This window comes from Geotrypetes seraphini, chromosome 8, assembly GCF_902459505.1.
Source record: "Geotrypetes seraphini chromosome 8, aGeoSer1.1, whole genome shotgun sequence".
Lineage (NCBI taxonomy): Eukaryota > Metazoa > Chordata > Amphibia > Gymnophiona > Dermophiidae > Geotrypetes > Geotrypetes seraphini.
In genome coordinates, this window is record NC_047091.1 from 122966796 (window position 1) to 122986659 (window position 19864).

At 41.9% G+C, this 19864-nt stretch overlaps 1 protein-coding gene across 9 annotated transcripts in view; it reads left to right on the forward strand.

Annotated features, from left to right (window-relative positions):
* The window catches only part of MISP (mitotic spindle positioning), a 49079-nt gene that overhangs the window by 24272 nt on the left and 4943 nt on the right, over nt 1-19864 (forward strand). For 3 of the 9 annotated variants that reach the window (XM_033956062.1, XM_033956061.1, XM_033956060.1), the window contains exons 2-5: nt 643-3115; nt 9009-9261; nt 9346-9403; nt 12765-12803. In XM_033956062.1, the coding sequence (XP_033811953.1) occupies nt 766-3115; nt 9009-9261; nt 9346-9403; nt 12765-12803 (2700 nt within the window). In that variant the 5' untranslated portion in view covers nt 643-765. Of the gene's footprint in view, nt 1-642; nt 3116-9008; nt 9266-9345; nt 9420-12764; nt 12804-19864 lie in introns of all 9 variants that reach the window. The other 6 variants (XM_033956067.1, XM_033956065.1, XM_033956069.1 and 3 more) reach the window with 6 other exon arrangements.

Consider the following 19864-nt stretch of genomic DNA (forward strand, 5'->3'; position numbering starts at 1 on the left):
AGAATGCACAATCACACACTGTTCTTGATGTGGCCATGCATCGTTCCTGAATCTGTTACAGGAGAAGTGTAGGAGTCTATGCCACTGGAAATCAAATGAAGCCATGACCATGTTCTTAAGTATGAGTCGTTCTTAAGTTGGGCATTTGTAACTTGGTGACTGCCTATACTTATGTCCTTTTATTGGTTTTAGACTCCTGAGGAAGATACCTTTTGGGTGCCAAAACGCATGCAGTATAGAGTGATTCCCTCTTGAGTGATTTTTAATAAAGGTCCCTTGTTATAAGACATCTCGCCTGCTCCCACTCTTTGCTGTGTGTACTTTCTACATTTGTGAGATTTTTTTTGTGTGTTGCTTATCATTGCCTTGATCAAGTACGTCTCTGGGAAAATCCCCTATTAACTGAATTAATTGTGTGTTGTGAATCTCACAGGCAGTTTTTAGCAGTTCTAATGGTGATGCTCATTGAATTAGATCATTATTTACCCAGGAAAATAGCTCTGAAAATTGTTCTCATGGATTTACCTTTTATCATGCTTTTTTTTTTTTTTTAATTGCTAGAGGTCTGAGGTATGAGAACGGTAGAAAAAAAATAAAAACACAGGTGTTTTCCTTCTAACATGACTTTTTTCCTCTTGATAGCACAACACTTGAAACTGAATAAGATCTTCAAGTTAATCAAGAAATAGAAGTCAGTCCAGCCCTTAACAGAGAGACCAGGTGCCTCACAAAGCAGCACAGCAAGTGAATAAAGTGCTACAAGCAATGGACAGAATCACCAGAAACCTGATCTTCAATATCCCCTACCGTGCCACCCCACAGGAAATTGTCTCTAGAGATGGGAGCTACTATTCTGTGCAACCAAGCTCCAGAGAAGCTGAGGAAGATCATTATTGGATTAACAAACTCTCTGAGCAGACGAACAAGGACACAGAAAACGGGATCAGCCCTTTAAGTTCTTACATGGCCATAAAAGTGTCCTCCTGCAGTCCTGATGAGGATATTCTTTCCAGCTCAGAGACTGTGTCTTTTCTACAAGAGAAGAAAGCAATGGCCAACACAACCGAACGGACTGATTCATTTGTAGAGAAGCCGGAAGTCTGGATGCAATCCCCAGATAAAGAAACCAAACTAGAGCTGCTGAAGCAAGACTACTCACATGGCATATGGACATATAAAGAAGGGAAAAGACCCTCTAAACTCTTCTCCGAGCAAGAACTCGAGATGGAGAGTACAGGGGTCAAGATAGACTCCTCACCTGAGAAAATGAGAGAGCTTGAGGAGGAAAGAAAGGAGATCATCAAAAAGCAAATAGTGAAGAAAAGTTACACCATGGTGGAGAGGTGGCACTCCATGGAGGACCTGGATTCTGGAAATACCAGCTCTCCCTCAAAGTCAGAGAATGGCTATTCTTGTAGCTTTGCTGTCTGCTTTGATAACTCCTTCTCGCAGAAGACAGACACTCCTGCAAATTCAGACAATATCAACACAGAGCAGATTAATTTTGCCGCTGCTCGTGAACAATTTATGAAGTTGGAAATGGAGAATCAAAATATTCCATGTAGCCCAAAGCCACACTTCAGAAATCCAAGAACGGTAACGCTAACAAGAAATTCTCACGAGAGAAATTGGCACAATCCTTCTAAACACTCTGCTATTACACAGGATAGCTCAAATACACACTACCCCAGAGTGGCTGATACTTACAATACCCCGTCCAAGGAAGCTTCCAGAGGAGACGAGGTGTGTAGCCTGCCGAACAGCACCAGATTGATGGCAGAGTCTGGAAGTAGAATTGGCAGCCTCAAAGAACATTGCCTCCTCACTACTTCCAGGGAAGATCTGGACTCTGGTCTGGACGAAATGCCTCTCGAGTGTAGTACTAGTTATGCCAGTGATGGCAGCATATCCCATGATCTGTTTAGTTCCACTCAGGATCTGGGCTGTACTGAAGAGCAACTGGTTCTAAGTGAGACCCCAATAGAAAAAGAAATACGTTTAGCCCTGGAAAGAGAGGAAGATCTGCGGAGAGAGAGGGGGATCCTGAAATCAGCTAATTCTGATGAGTTGATGGACATTCCAAAGAGGCCTCTCTTATCTCTAACAAGTACCTCCTCTCCTTCCTGGAAATGGCGGGGAAACATCTCCCTTCAGAGGGAAATTGAAAAGGAAACCAAAAGAGAGGCCGACCTAAAAAATGAAGGGAAAGTCATTGGCATGTATGAGAAGGGGATGATTCAAGAGGTTGGTGAGCGCAAGAAGTTCTTTGAACAGCAGGATGATATTCCAGTCTTCCCATGTAAACCAATCCTGCCAAATAAAACAACTTTAGAAGAACCTGAGTGGGAAGGAAGTTTAAACCTCAAAGAAGACATGAAACCAAGCTATAAGACAGCAGAAAGCAAAACCTCAGAGTCAAGATTAGAACCCTATCAATCCTTTTGTACTAGTGCCACAGCTGAGCCTTCCTCTTGTGAAAGATCTTTTATGTCCAGCAAACGATCTTCAGAGCACTTCTTGGCATCACAGCCTCTTAGCACCAAAACTAAATTGAATTCCAGCAGAGACAATGGAAGAGCACCTGCCTCAAGGGCTGAAGAAACTTTTTTTTTACGGAAAGATCACTTTTGCCTGAGACCTTTGATACCCAGATTTTCAGTAATTCCTGAGCAGGAATGGCCAAGAGTTTCTCAGCCTCCAAATGAACAAGAGAATGTTGCTTTGCAAAATGACTACTCCAGCCTGGGGAATAAGCCTGTCATGAATAATCAGGAGAGGCCAAGTGGTTTTGCAAAGGAAAAAGAGCAAGGAACATTCCTTGTGTATAAGAAATACTTCAAGCTGCAGCCCTGGAGGCCCAGACTGAAAGTGAAGGAGGCTGAAAGTCAAGATACCCCTCAAAACAGGAACCAGCAAGAAAACATCTTTTTGCGAGAGGAAAACTTCAGGCTGAAGCCTTTGAAGCCCCACAGATCATCTTTGATTGAAAAGGAAATCCAAGAAGCTTTGCAAAGGGAAGAAGAACTGCAGGAACAGAGGAGGAGGGGCACTTTGCTTCCAGACACTGTTTGTGACTTTGACGAACTTCAGTCCTGGCATTCTTCTCAGAGTTCAGGTGAGCAGGTACATTCTTGGGGTTTTGATGTCCTAGGATGAAGTATATACAGTATGTGACATCTGATTGCAATAGTAAATGTAGGAGTTTTCTCTTACCAACCTTTAACTTTCTCTTCATCAAATGTTCTACTTTGTTGTTCTTTGACATTGTGGAGAATTCCTCTGGTCATGTACATTAATGGGGATGGGGCATGAGACAATTCAACATCCTCCCTTCCCTCACCAATTACATAATAATTACATAACGCAATAGCAATCAACAACAGTGAGTCATTCAAGATACTAAATAAACCCAGACAAACCTTTGTGTGGAATAAAATCAGGCCACAGCTTTTAGTGGTGAACATTTCTTAACCAGCTAACAAAAAACAAGTCCAACTTATTTTATTTAAAGCAATGAAACCTGACTACCTGCTCTTAGCAGCTAGGAATCATAGCATAAGAACAGCAAAAATTTGTAAAGAAATTTCCCACTATAGCAACTGGAATTAAACTATGGACATGGATCTCCATGCCTGTACTTCAGAGCTTGGGCCCAATATTCAACTCCTGGGGAAAATTAAGGCCATGTTCAATAGGACCTCCTTATGAACAAGCTTTAGCCAGGGTTCTTTCACCACCATCACTACTGTGACAAGGATGTTACTGGCCAGACTTTATGGTAGATATCCTGCAAACAGGATGGTTTGATAGGCTGAAGTGAGCCTGGACGACAACTTCAGCATTTGGAACCTAGGACAATCCAGGTGGACTTTACAGTCTATGACCCAGAAATATCAAAGAAGAGACAAGTTAATTTAATCATGTATTTTTAATGGATATAACTAATGGGCAGATTGGATGGACCATTGAGGTCTTTATCTGCCTTCATTTACTATGTAAGAATTGGAATAGAAACAACAATATTACTTCAGTCAACAAGAAGAAAATGTGTGTGTGTGTGGGGGGGGGGAACTAAGGGTGGGTGGAGTGGGTAAGCAGGCCACCTCCAAGGAGCAGGAAGGATCCTGGTCCTTGGAAGCACTGTAATTTTATATGGCCCGCAATTCTCTCCCCAGTGCATGAGAGGAATGGCCCTTCATTGGTGGACCATTCCCACCCAGGCAATTTCAAATGTAAATTGTTCAATCAGCTTGTGCCAGCATCTTTGGGACATCTCTAATGTTGGAAAGACCCTTCCTCCAAAGTGTTGCCAGCTGCAAACCAGAGCTTGCTATAGCTCACTCAGGGGAATAAGTCGTACGCCCACCAATAAATAACAGATTCCAGATGACCCAGTCGCCCTCACATATTGAGATATGATACCTTGAAAAATTTTATTATTTTTTTTTCCTATAAAATCATAAGGAAGGCTTGCTGGAAAACAGCAGAAACTCATCCAGATATTAGAAAAGAAGACAGATTCTCCTGTTCTCAGCAGGGAAATGAAGAGAGGGGGTAATTTTCAAGGGAATATCAGCAGGTAAAGCAGTGTGATATGCACAAACTTGAGGACTTAACTCTGTGTATGCAGTCCGTGTGCACAGTTTACTCAGGGCTGGATGAGGTGTTCCTGAGGGAGGGGGAGGGTGGAATTTGTATTTACATACATTCTTATGAAAATTCAGTTGAACTGAGAACATTTGTGCTTCTTGTAAGGTTATTCAGGACTAATTTTCAAAGCGGAGGTATATACATTCTTTCGCTTTAAAAAGTATGCTTGTACTTTTTACCTGTGCACACAGTTAAAAAAAAAAATAAAATAAAATGAACCAAAATAAATAGGGATTCCTTGTACTCCCTAGCCTTGTTTTATCCTTTTTCCCTTTTCCACATCTCAGATTTCATTGTAATCAACATCGTTCTCTTCTCATGTTCTTATTTGATGTTTGTTGGTTTTCTCCTCATATTGGTATTAGTTTGTTTCTTAACCCCCCTTTTTATATGATTTGTAAACTGCTTAGATTTTAACCCTGGTTTTATATTTGTGGTATTTTAAATAAATTAAACTTGAACTTAATTAATTACCCCCAAAGAACAATATTCAAGGAATTTCTGCAGGTAAAGTGTTTTACCTTTGGAAATTGGACTGTCTGAAAATTACCCACCCTGTGTTCATCTAGCACAGGGGTGCCCAATAGGTCGATCGCCAAGGCAAAGTGAGTCGATCATCCAGGACTCACTTTGCCTTGGCGATCTATCGGGCCGATCAATCTTCCTCTCCCCGACGTCAATTCTGCCGTCGGAGAGGAAGTTCGGGCCAGCCAATCGCTGCATGGCTGGGCGGAACTTCCTCTCCAACAGCAGAATTGACGTCGGGGAGAGGAAGATTGATCGGCCCGAAGCAGAGAGAACATGGGGCGGCGGCGGCGTTATCCATTGGTGGCGTTTGGGTCCTGTTCCCCGATGGCAACGGCAGTGGCAGTGGCTTGGGGAAGGGCAGGGAGAAAGAAAGAAAGGGGGCAGGCAGGGAAACAGAAGGAAAGAAGAGAAACAGAAAAAAAGAAAGATCAGGGAGAGAGGAAGAAAAAGTTGGGGGAGGGAATGAGGTGTGGAGGAGAGGAAGCATACAGGCTGAAAGAAAGATTGGATGCACAGTTAGAAGAAGAAAGTGCAACCAGAGACTCATGAAATCACCAGATAAGGTAGGAAAAATTATTTTATTTTAAATTTAGTGATCAAAATGTGTCTGAATTTATATCTGCTGTCTATATTTTATAATATGGTCCCCTTATACTAAACCGCAATAGTGGTTTTTAGCGCAGGGAGCCTATGAGCATCAAGAGCAGCGCTGGGCATTCAGCGCAGCTCCCTGCGCTAAAAACTGCTATTGTGGTTTAGTAAAAAGGGAGAGGGTGGGTATTTGTCTATTTTTATATGGTTGTTACTGAGGTGACAGTGCATAGAGTCATCTGCTTTGACCTCTTTGAAAAAAACCCCGGAATAGGAATGATAATGAACAATTCTATGCGTACAGTGTGCGTTGTGTTTTTTTTAAATTTTATTGTTGGTAGATCATTTTGACTTGGTCATTTTAAAAGTAGCTCGCGAGTCAAAAAAGTGTGGCATACCTGATCTAGCAGAACAGAGCAGGGACTTTTACCACATTTGAAGGGGTACTTTCTGGAGAAACAATATACACTTTTGTATTTGCAAAAGTGGATGAGGCTCTTTAGTTGCTAAAGGTTCCGAAGGTGAGGGTGTATATGGAATAAGGTTACCATATTTGGAAAGACAAAAAAAGAAGACACATGACCCTGCCCATGCGGTGCAGACCTAAGCATATTTGAGATACTATAGGTAGCCCAAAGAACCATTGCAACTCCTTGTATTAGGAATAGATTGCTTGATGTATTAAGATCCATGACTGATGTTTCTGTAAAAGATGCTTGATTCAGAGTTCTTCTTTGGTTATTGAAGGTATTACAGTTCATAATCTCATCTTATCTTGTGCTTTAGTTATCTCCTGTGTTTATGGTCCTAGCTCGGTACTACCTTTTTAGAGATGGGTTATCAGTTGTTTTTTTCAAAAACTTGAACAGAGGTAGAGTTCTAAAGGGCTGGGGGGGGGGGAGGAATTCCCAAAGCAAGATTAAAAAGGCTCCTACCTGCACACAGGAAACATTTGGAAGCTGTTACTTCTGCTAAAAAATAAAGTGTTCCAAAGAACTTGCTGAAGAGGTGCCCAGTGAACTAAGGCATTAAAATGTGCATATGGACATTGCTGAATAACTCAAACCTTTACTTTTCCTTGGAATACAGAAGAGGCAATAGTCTTGAACAGTAACAGTTTCTTTTAACAACTCCATCCTATATATACAATGTCCCACCTGGATATAAATAATTCAGTTGCATGGAAATTCTTCTTGTTGGATGGATTCTATTGCAAGTCCAGGTCTAAATAGTGGGAGATAGACCTAAAATTAACTGTAGTTCTTATTGTGATCAGTTGGTTTGTTCCCCCCAAAAGACAAACTTCCCACCCCAAGCCAGGGCTTAAGACTCCTCTGAGTGAGGTCATAAAGTAAAGACCACTCTCCAGGAGGTCCCAGAACTGGCTTGGTTTGTGAAACCACTGGACCTCAAGTCCTGAGCCCTCTGACAGTTCCCAAGGATGATGATAATAAATAAAATCAAGTCTGTAAGCACCCCCCCCCCCTCTTCTTGCTGATTCCAGTCATCACCTATTTTCTTACACCAAACTGCCAAGCCTGTGCAGCCCAGAGGTGGGGGCTGCCCTTCGTCCAACCAGGCTGTAGTATACATAAGGTTACCATATTTTTCATAGCAAAGAGGACATGTGGCCCCCACCCTGTTCTACCCCCAGCCCTGCCCAGTTTCACCCCAGCTCCGCCCTCACAAACCTCATCTCCACTTCCTGGAGCTTAGGACCACATCTGGAAGGCCTCCAAGCATGCACAGATGTGACACGATGATGTCACACACACACATGTGATGTCATCATGTCACACCTACGCATGCTCAGAGGCCCGGCAGAGCCAGGACCATGCAAACCCAGGCAAAGTGCCAGGTTTGCAAAATCCATCCTCTTCTTAGAGGACTGTCTGGGTAAATCCGGACATCTGGTAACCCTAAGTATACAGCACTGATCATTTTAAAACTTCTCTCCAAAGCAGTCATGGGGAATGTATGCACCCTGTCCCCCCTTCTTTTAGTGCATAACATTCACCCGCTGCATAAGCCTGCCCAAACCATACCTCCTATGTGCTCTATTTCTAATCTCCTTAAATCCTCCTCACTAAATATCCTCATACATTCTCTAGTCATGTCTCAATTGAACTATTGTAATTACTTATACCAAGGCATTACCCAAAAAGAGCTCAGGAGATTACAAATAATTCAGAACACTGCCGTAAAACTTCAAAGCAAAAAAATTCAATCATGTAAGCACATGTCTGCCCATATCACATCTACTGACGTATAAAATTCTACTCCTAACCTTTAAAACCAGAACAATGCAATCCCCGGGATTTATCAATAGATATCGTACTCTATATATACCCACAAGATCACTATGCTCAAGCGATCAAAATTTATTAGAGATCCCATCACCTCGACACATAGGGCTCCTTTTATGGAGCCGCGTTAGCAGTATAACCCGCGTAATAGCGCGCACTAATTTGCTGGCCGCGCTAGCCACTACCGCCTCCTCTTGAGCAGGCGGTAGTTTTTCGGCTAGCGTGGGGGTTAGCGCGCGCTAAAAATGTGCATGCGATAAAGCCGCTAACGCGGCTTCGTAAAAGGAGCCCATAATATATGATACGACCAGAAAATCAATTTTTTCTGTCACTGCCCCATCGTTATAGAACAGTATGCCCTTGTGCCTTCGAGAAGACTCCTCTCTTACAAAATTAAAATCAAACGTTTAAAACATTTCTGTTCAAGGATGCTTTTGACTGCTAATATCGTATACCTTTACTATCTGACAGGATTTTAATACCCTCCCTTTTGTGTTTCCCTTTTGATGTCTTTCTATCCTATTGAATATTGTACTTCTCTCTCCTTTTGTTCCTATATACATGTTAGTCTGTCTCGGTTATTGTGATTAACTTTTAATTTTATAATTTTAGTTTTATAATCATATACACCACTTAGATCATTTATAAGCAGTATATCAAATTTTAATAAACTTGAAACTCTCTTGAGATTTAGACGCACTGCAGATGAATAGCATAGAAATGGATTTAGAAAATAGCAAATTGGAAGGATTTGGCGAGAAATAAGTCCATCTGCCCCTGAATGCCACTTTTTGGATGTTTTTCTTTTTTGAAAATGAATCCGATTGTGTATTTATTTATACAAGTTGTCTGAAAGAGTGTAGTTGTCTTTTCTGCTTTTGTTTCCTTTCAAATTTATTCCTGGCTTTACACTTCTCTTGTATATCAATCTAGGGGTCAGTGGCAGCTATTCAGTCTCCCAGTCCCCCGTATTACCTCATCCACAGATGCAAGGGATGGCCTCTGCCTCTTCTGATTCTTTGATGCCTTCAGAATCCTCATGTCAAGCCTGTATGTTCAAACCAAGCACCTATCCAGATGCTTCCTGGGGCAGGATTGCAGCTGTAGGCCCTGGAAGTCCCCAAGGTATAAAGGAGGACCAGTTGCAAGATCCTGAGGACAGAGCAGGGAAACACAGCACAGAGATGTGCGTAAGTCATCTTTAGTGATCTGTCTGTTGCCGACCCTGAATCAGGGATACTGAGGGAATTTATGTCTCTTATTCTTACAGAGCTAAGGAGACTCAAGTTCAGACGCTGTGCACTTGTGCAGGGAAATTCAAACACCAGGTCATACTACCAAGGGGTCTGTGATTTTAGAAAAGATAGGGGAAGTTTTATTCATATGCTGTTCAAGAATGTTAAAATGAATCCTTATCTAGTTATGTGATGCACTTTATGACTTCTCTAACACACTTCTGGAATTCTATGTGTTATATTGAGGTATTCTATTTTTTTAAAAATGTAAACTACTGTGGGTCCCTTTTTTTTTGGGGGGGGGGGGGGGATAAGGTGCTATGAGTAAAACCCAAATAGAAAATTAGCTCCAGGTTGCATTTTTGCTCTTTTTTCTTATAAGACTCTTAGAAAACAATTTTGAATAACTTGTGCACAGATAAAACAGTGCATTTCTTATTGAAATGGGCAATTGAAAATTCCCTCTGTCAGTGGGTAAAGATCTGGACATTGCCTCACTGCACAGAGCAAAGGCTTTCCCGGAGGTAGGGTGAGGGCAGGGACTGCAACAACAAGTTTAGCTTAGCATTTCTAAAAACCACACATCTTGTTTCAGTTGGGAGCAGCTGATGCAGAATTGGATTTTAGAGAACAAGAACACAAGGCATGCCATATTGAGTCAAAGACCCATCCAGCAGGAATTTTCAAACATCCTAAAAATCAGTGAAAATGCTTGAGTACCTGATTGTAAAAACCGCTTAGATAACCTTGATAGGCGGTATATAAAAAATCCTAATAAAAAATAATAATAAATAAAATAATAATAATATCATTTAATGCCACTTCAAAACAAAATAACAAAAATCAACAACAAAATTAATTGTTTGATAGAGGTTGTAGTCAGGGGGGGGCTGGGAGGACTCGTGAGGACCTCCTCCCTATCGAGGGGGAGGGGGGCAGAAGAAACCACTCCCTGCTGGGTGGAGAAAGGCACCATTTTTGGTTTTGGTCGTATGCTAAACAAGAAACAAAATACCTAGAACCCTTTACCTCTTCTCAAAACTACAAGTGTATTCACTGCTAGCATTGAACCCAGCATTCTGTCTCCAAAGAATAGACAGATGACAGCCAGCGATAAGCAGTGACTTACTCAAGCCTACCTGGCTAATAAATAGTCCATAGATTTTTTTCCTGCAGGAGCTTCTCCAGACTTCTTTTCAACTCAGGAATTTACCCTCTATCTTTAGAGAGATGCAAATTAGAAGTTGGCACCAAGACCAGCCCAAAATCTATGTTCGGTCATGCTTCACTTTACTACCCCCCCTCCCCCAGCAACCACTCTCTGCCTGCTCTCACCCCTTCCTCCAATAGTGCAAGTCCTCCTGGACCACTGCTCCCTCCCCATTTACAAAGAGCAGGTCCCACTGGACCAGCTATCCACCCTATCCCCCATCATCATCACTTACCTTCAAATGCTTTTTGGTCTAGTGGCCTCTTCTGGGTAGGAGTGATGCCCAGGTACTCCTGCCCAACAGTTCCTTAGTCAAAATGGCCACCATGACTTCCCATGGCAGTCTTGCGAGACTGCAACGGGAAGTCCCAGCACTCATTTTAAGATTGGAATTGGCATGGACTCTTGCTCCTGCCATTTCTAATCTTAAAATGGTTGCCAGAACCTCCTGTGGCAACCATTTTGACTGAGGAGCAGGAATAACTTGGGATTGCTTCTGCATGGAAGAGGCTACTAGACCACAAAGGCATTTAAAGGTAGGCCCAGGGAAGACCTTCAGGTGATGGGAAGGTGATAGAGGTTGTAGTCGGGGCGGGGGGGGGGGGGGGCTGGAAGGACTCGTGAAGACCTCCTCCCTATCGAGGGGGAGGGGAGCAGAAGAAACCACTCCCTGCTGGGCGGAGAAAGGCACCATTTTTGGTTTTGGTCAAAACTGAACAGCACATTTTGGCTGCTGATTCAATTTCGCAGCACATTTTGGCTGCTGATTCAATTTCGCTCAAAACAGAGAACCCTGGTTTTCGTTGTCCTCTAAGACCTTTGTATATCACAGCCATATTCTCTTTTACTGTATTCACAGAAAACAAAAGTAAAAATAAAAGCAATAAAAAAGGAAATTTTAGACTCATCGAATATATTCTTTAACTAACTTTCAAAGGCCAAATCTTCTTTCCTCAGATCAGGACAGTATGAGCAAAAGATGACTATCAGAATATACAAAGGATTTATAGAAGCGTCCCAATGATAGTCTGAAGGGGACAAGGCAGAGAAGGTAGAGAATTCACAGTTCATAATTAGAAGAGGGAAAACCTGAGTCACTGGAGATGCTGCAGAGGCCAAGATGGTCAAAAAAGCTGAGTGCCCTTTTTAGCTAGGAACCTACTTTCCGCTAAAGTTAGGCTGAGATTGAGGCTCTTAAATTAAGGCTGACATTTAGGCCCTGATTCTATAAAAGATGCATACAGTTAGGTGCCTAAATCGGCACACCTAGCCAATCTAGGCGCCTAGCTTACCCCCCATTTTGCAAAACCACAGCATCTCCTCCTTAGTGCCGGCTGCAAACGCACATAGGAATTCTATGAGCTGTTACCGCCATGGCCAGCGCTACAAACCATGCTATGGTTTTGTAAAAGAGGGGGGGGGTAATTTTTTAATAGGCTTAATCAGCGTTGATAATTGAAAGCGCCATTAAAACCCAATTTAAAAACATTTAAAAAAATTAATTAACCAGTAGACACCACTTCAAGGTAGATGTCTACACTGAGGCACCTACTGGCAAGTAGTGGTGGTTAGGGGCAGATTTAGGTGTGGATTGATTTAGGTGTAATTCTATAAACGGTGCTTTGCGGATGATTGATAGTCGTGCCACACATGGCTCCTAGGTGTAAGATGTTTTTTATAGAATCAGGGCTTTATTGCCTACATTTAAATACATTTAAGAGCTGATGTTGCTCCTGGCTCCACCCATGTTTAGAAATTTACATTCAGGAACCAGTGAAAACAAGTGCCAACCTTTGAGAGCTCAGAAGATGAAACTTTTCATTTAACGGGAAGGGAGAGGAATAGGGATTTGTATACTGCCTTTTTGTGGCTATGGCATTTCAAAGTGGTGGGCACTGGAGGATTAAGTGACTTGCCTAGGGTCACAAGTTGCAGTACTGGGATTTGATCTCACAACCTCTGGGTGCAGGGACAGCGGCTCTATCAGTGAGCCACACCTTCCCCCATGTAAGAGAATCAATGCACTTAGATCATGTATTTTGACTTTTTATGGATGCCAACCACAGAAGCAGCTAGGGTTAAACAACCCCAAGTGACTCAGGAAGATGAAAAAGCAGGAGGGAATTTCAGGATAGGGGTAAAATCAGTGCACATGGGATTTCTGAGGATTCCCTGCTCTCTGCTGTGTGTTCAAAATGCCCATCATTCCTGCTCACACTTTAATCACTTGCTTTTCTCTTTCAGTATGCAGGCATTGATCCCAGTGACGATGTAAATACCAAGGTAATGTACAGGAGAAACTCTAAAGTTTATTTATCTATTAGGAATTTTTTTTTTTTACTGTTGGTGTACCACAGGAATAAGTGGGACATAGGCAAGAGACAGTTCCAGCACTGAAGCTATCAAAAAACAGTCCACATTATAGCATAAGCTATTTACAATGTCAACACAAGATACATGAAAACACTGTAATAAACAGTGGAGGTGGAATATATATAGAGAGACATGATAGAGTAACAGGAGTTTAATAGAAACAAGGGTGACTAATGTCTGGAAAACTTACACATGGAGTCAGAAAAGGTGCAGGAAAATGATTTCCATTACGGTAGATTTGCTATTAAGCGTCCAGATGAAGGCTACTAAAATGGTCAGTGGCCTTTGTCATAAGGCGTGTGGGAACAGACTTAAAGATCTCAATGTGTATACTTTGGAGTAAAAGCAGGAGAGGGGAGATATAGAGGCGTTTAAATACTGATGTGGCATAAATGCGCATGAGGCAAGTTCCGGAATGAGAGGGCAAAGAATGAAGTTATAGGAGATAGGCTCAGGTGCAATCTAAGAAAATACTTTTTGACAGAAAGGGTGGTAGATGCATGAAACAGTCTCCCTGAAGAGGAGGTGGAGACAGATACTGTCTGAATTCAAGAAAGAGTGGGACAGGCATATGGAATTTCTTAGGGCAAGGAGGAGATAGTGAATGGAGATATTGGATGTTGTGGATGGGTCATTTGGCCTTTATCTGCAATCATATTTCTATGTTTCTCATTAGGTTATGTGTGTGTGCATCTTTCCAAGATCAGTGAGAATTTTCAGTCCCCTTTCTATTCATAAAGGAGCACTTTTCCTGCATGCACTACTGGCATATTCTATATAGTCCGCCTAAGGTTAGGCACCTACGTCAGCACACCTAGTCGATATAGGCACCTAACTTAATTGATTAATAGGCTTAATTGGTTCCAATAATTGACATTTAACACCTTATAATTGGACTTAATTGAAAGCTAGGCACCTAACTTGAAAAACATAATTCTATAAAATGTAGGCACCATGATTTCAAGTTAGGCGCCTTTCTGTGAATTAGGTGCTTTGGTTCTCAAAAGTAGTAGCTGAGAAGGTAAGGAATAACAGCTTAGCTTTCATAAGCTACAAAAGATCGCAGAAAGAAGAAGACAGACAAAAATATCTGGAAAAGTTAAGAGAGGCTGGATGGAAGAAAAAATATCTGACACGGTAAAACAGGGATACAAGACTTTTTTTAGATATATCAGTGATAGGAAGAAGTGAAGGGAAATATGTAGAAGCTGATAAAGAAAAGGCTGAATGGCTTAATAAATATTTCTGTTCTTTGTTCACGGCTGAAGCGCCAGGAGCGGGACCAAAGAAGACAAGCACAAATAGGGATGGAGGAGTGGTAGACCCTGATCGATTTTCAGAGGATTGTGTTCATGAGGAGCTAGCTAAATTAAAGGTAGGCAACGCAATGGGGTCGGATGGTGTACATCTGAGGATGCGGAAGGAACTTAGGAAAGTTCTGGTGACTCCGCTGACTGACCTTTTCAAGGCTTCTCTGGAGTCGGGAGTGGTATTGGAGGACTGGAGAAGGGTGGATGTGATCCCTCTCCACAAGGGTGGAAGTAGGAAGAAGTAGGGAATTACAGGCTGGTGAGTCTGACTTTTAAACTAAACTAAACCTTGGGTTTGTATACCGCACCATCTCCACAAGCGTAGAGCTCGGCACGGTTCTGTGCTTCTGTGGTAAGCAAATTAATGGAAACGCTTTTAAAACAGAATGGTGAAGTTTCTGGAATCCAGTGGCTTACAGGGCCGGAAGCAACATGGATTCACTAGAGGTAGGTCTTGTCAGACAAATCTAATCAATTTCTATGACTGAGGGAGTACGCTAGATGTGGTTTACTTAGATTTTAGAAAACCCTTTGATAGTGTTCCACACAGGCATCTAATAAATAAACTGAGTGCCCTCGGGATGGGCCCCAAAGTAACAGGCTGGGTCAGGAACTGGTTGAGTGGAAGGTAACAGAGGGTAGTGTTCAATGGAGATCGCTCTGAGGAAAGGGATGATACCAGTGGTGTGCCTCAAAGTTCTATTCTTGGGCCTGTTCTTTCTAACATTTTTATAAGCAATATTGCTGAAGGGATGTTGGGTAAGATTTGCCTCTTTGCAGCTGATACCAAAATCTGCAACAGAATAGACACCAGGGATGGTGAATAACATGAAGAAAGACCTGGCAAAGCTTGAAGAATGATCTGAAATTTGGCAGCTAAAATTTAATGCTAAGAAATGCAAAGTCATGCATTTCCCGAGGGAACGGTATAGTTTAGGGGATGAAGAACTTGTGTGCACGACAGAAGAACGGGACTTGGATGTGATTGTATGTGATGATCTTAAGGTGGCCAAACAGGTTGAAAAGATGACAGCGAAAGCTAAAAGGATGCTAGGTTGCATAGGGAGAGATATGGCCAGTAGGAAAAAGGAGGTATTAATGTATAAGACTCTGGTGAATATTGTATGCAATTCTGGAGACCGCACCTTCAAAAAGATATAAAAAGGATAGAGTTAGTCCAGAGGAAGGCTACTAAAATGGTACGTGGTCTTTGTCATAAGGCATATGGGGACAAACTTAATTATCTGAATATGTGTACTTTGGAGGAAAGGCGGGAGAGGAGAGATATGATAGAGACATTTAAATACTGTGGCGTAAATGCAGATGAGTCGAGTCTCTCTCATTTGAAAGGAACCTCTGAAATGAGAGGGCATAAGAAGAAGTGAAGAGGTGATAGGCTCAGGAGTAATCTAAGAAAATGCATTTTTACAGAAAGGGTGGTAGATGCATGGAACAGTCTCCTGGAAGAGGTGGTGGAGACTGAGACTGTGACTGAATTGAAGAAAGCATGGGACAGGCACATGGGATCTCTTAGAGAGAGGAAGAGATAATGCTTACTAAGGATGGGCTATTTGGCCTTTATGTGCCATCATGTTTCTGTGTTGTCAGGTGCCTAACTTAGGCACAGACCTTTAGGCAAAGTAAACCTTGGCATAAATAGGATGTTCTTAAAGTTCAGACTGTTAGCGACGCCTAAGCATGATTCTATAAAGTGCACCTAACTTTTATAGAATCATGCTTAGTGCCACACTAGTTGGTGTCTAAATTGTGGTGTATTTTATAGAATGTACCTAATATTCAAATCTAATCTAATCAGAATTTCTTAATTGCACTTATCCAGTACAAATTCAAGGCAATTTACATAAGAGGCCCATGCAGCATCATGGGGAAATAGTCACATCACATTGAAGAGGAAGGTTATACTGTTATAAGAGGGGATAAAGTTACAACACGTTGTAGATCAGGGGGTCCCCAAAGTCCCTCCTTGAGGGCCGAATCCAGTCAGGTTTTCAGGATTTCCCCAATGAATATGCATGAGATCTATGTGCATGCACTGCTTTCAATGCATATTCATTGGATTCGGCCCTCAAGGAAGGACTTTGTGGACCCCTGTTGTAGAGGAAGGTTACATGGTTGCAAGAAAGGAGGCAGTTACATTGTCAAGGACACAATGCAGAGTCATTGAGCTGAAAGGAATTTATCAAATAGGTAGGTTTTCAATCTTTTCTTGAAGGTGAGTTAGTTCAGCTTTGTTCTAACGGATGTTGGAAGGGCGTTCCAGGTTCTTGTAGCGACGTACATGAAAAGGGTGATGAATATTCTCTTGTATTTCACTCCCTTGAATGAGGGGATGATCAGCTGGTGGGTGTTGCTTATCCTGGTTGAGGTGAAAAGGGAGGTGGAGAATCAGTGGGCTATCTGCTCTGGTGAGTTGGTGTTTAGTGCATGGTATACACTGCAGGAAAGTTTAAACAAGATTTGTCAGTGAAGTATGCAGTAGTATGTAGAGATGGGGTCGTACTTTTTGTTTAAGACAAATAGCCTGATTGCAGTGTTCTCGATTAATTGGCGTTTGTACACTTGGGAAGAGGTTATGCCCGCTTAGAGAGAACTGCAATAGTTGAGTTGTGTTAGGACTAAAGTACAATGGACCGACATGATCCGACTCTACAACAAATACAGTAAAACATCATGTGACCTGAACAACTGCCCATCGTACCTGCTAACAACCGCATCCATCAAGTTCAAAGCCAACCTCATGAACTGGTTACAATCCACGCTCACAGATGGTCAGTTCCCATCAGAACTAGGCGAGATAATTATCAACCCCATACCGAAAGACCTCAAAGCCCCAATCAATAACCCAGCCAACTACAGACCCATCGCTTCAATCCCATTATATGTCAAACTACTAGAAGGTCTTGTAGCACAATACCTCTCCAACTACCTAGAAGACCACAATATACTACATACATCACAATCAGGGTTCAGAAAAAATCACATCACAGAGACACTGCTTGTATCTCTAATGGATATAGCCCGACAACACCTCAGTAAAGGAAACAGGATACTAATCATCCAACTAGATCTCTCAGCAGCATTCGACCTAGTAGATCACTCCATACTACTCCAGATACTAGACGCCATAGGGATCTCAGGTATGGTACTCAACTGGTTCCAAGGTTTCCTTAAAACTAGAACTTATAAAGTAAAGTCAAAAGATCTCATATCGGACCCTTGGTCAAACCCCTGTGGAGTACCGCAAGGATCTCCATTATCGCCCATACTATTCAACCTCTTCTTATCCTCACTGGGCACAACCCTAGACACCCTAAATATAGTATCATTCAGCTACGCAGATGACATAACAATCCTCCCCTTCAATATTCAAGACCCCAATTCATCAGGACGACTGAAAACAACATTGGAAACTGTAGAAACATGGATGACGAACCACAAACTGAAATTGAACACGGATAAAACCAAATTCCTTCTGCTAGAAAAAGACAAAGAACCAACCTTAACTGAATTGGTGACAAATGCAATCAAATACCCAATACAGCCCGCTCTCAAAATTCTGGGAGTAACAATAGACAGGTGCTGCACAATGCAGATTCATACCAACAAAACAGTCCAAAAAGCTTTCTACACCATGCGCAACCTGCGGAAAATAAGAAAATTCTTTGACAAAGTACATTACAGGATCATAGTCCAATCACTTGTGCTAGGACTTGTAGACAGCCTTTATCTACCATGCCCCACTTACATGATCAAACAATTACAGACAGTACAGAACACAGCTCTCAGACTCATCTATTCGCTAGGAAAATATGATCACATCACTAATGCCTATCTCGACTCTCACTGGCTACCGATACGAGCAAGAACCCAATTCAAACTATACTGTCTATTATTCAAAGCACTTTTCTACCTAAACAGCCGCTTACACCGAAACCTTTCACCCAGAGTAAGGAGAACCCAGATCCCATTTACCTACCCCCCACTCAAAGGCACAAGACGCAAAAAACTATATGACAATCTACTTGCTACACAGGCCGCGAAAATTGACCCCACCATCTCCAAGTTGCTGATCACAACTACTGACTATAAAGCATTTCGAAAAGAGATCAAAACCATACTATTCAAAAAACACATCCCAACAATATAATCTACCATCATCTTCTATCCCCTTCGCAACCTCCTGCAATTCCGCTCCACAGGCAACATATAATCTAATCGCAATTGACGATAAGTCAGTTCACATCCGGAAACATTGTAACCACCAAATATCTCAAAACGTCAGATATAACAACTTAAAAACAGAATCTAGCTCTTCTGTAATATAAAGTTATGCTATGTAAAATAATGTAATGTAAGTTATGCAAGTACTGTAAAGATAATGTAAAGTAATGCAATGTAATTCCACGTAAAGTTATGTAAAGTTATGTACGAAAAGTTATGTAAAGTTAGGTATGCAAAGTTTGTAAAGTAATGTAAAGAATTGCATTGTCATCGCCTAGAAATGACCAGCCATCTTCTAATGTAATCCGCTTAGAACCGCAAGGCACAAGCGGAATAGAAATCACTAATGTAATGTAATGTAATGACTAGCATTTGAACCAGAATTGCAATAGTTGAGTTGTGTTAGGACTAGCATTTGAACCAGAACTGCATAGTGATTGCTATAGAAGTAAGGCTTAATCAGTTTCAGTTGCTTTAAGCTGTAGAAAGGGTTGGGGTTTTTTGGGGTTGGTTTTTTTTTGCAGAGGTTGGATATTTGAGGTGTGTAGGAAAGTGTGGAGTCAAGCAGGATTCCAAACACATTGGAGGTCTTCTCAGCATTTAGTGTTGCACCAGAAGGTAAGTTAGGGCCATGGGTGCTGACTGTGTGGCAGTGTGGAACCAAAGAAGTTTCATTTTGGTGGTGTTTCATTTTAGTTTGTTGTAATGTGCCCAGAAATAGATTTTTTCAAAGCCTTTGGAATCTTTTTTGGAGGGCTCCCTGGCGTTGGCATAAAGTGGGATTAAGAGGAATATATCGTCTGCATAGGATAGTGGACATTCACCATTGGTGAGAGTGAAGTTGGCCAGGGTGTTTATAAAAATGTTGAAATTGAAAATTGTGACAAATATCTGTATGTTTTCTCTTTGGAAATTGTCAGGGGTATTAAAAAACCCCTCAATTTGCACCTGCTTCTTCAGTGTGGTTTTCCCACCGTACCCTAAAGATGATCCCAGGAATGCATGCTATAGATCCATAGAGGTCATTTCAGCCAGCATAAGTTTAGTTTATGGTGAACTTGAGGAGGGGCAGCATCCCTCCCAAACACACACACAAATGTTGTAGGTGCTAATGCTGAATTGGGTATCCAGCCCCACTGCCAGTATGACTTCTTTGCCCTTTGTCTCCCTCCTCCCCAAAGCAAGCGGGCAAACTACACCAGTGCTAGCCAGACTGAGGCAAAGGTAAGCTTTTCAGAAATTATCCTCCAAGATTTCTTCCCATTGGACTTCTAATCTTCAGAGGCTCCAGTGGCAAGAAATGAAAGATTCAACATGGCCAGGAAGAAGAGAATAGCTTCATCTATTATTGTCAGATTTACTGCACAAATTCATCCCACTTAGCAACCACATTTAATTACAGACAGCAGGGCAGTGGTG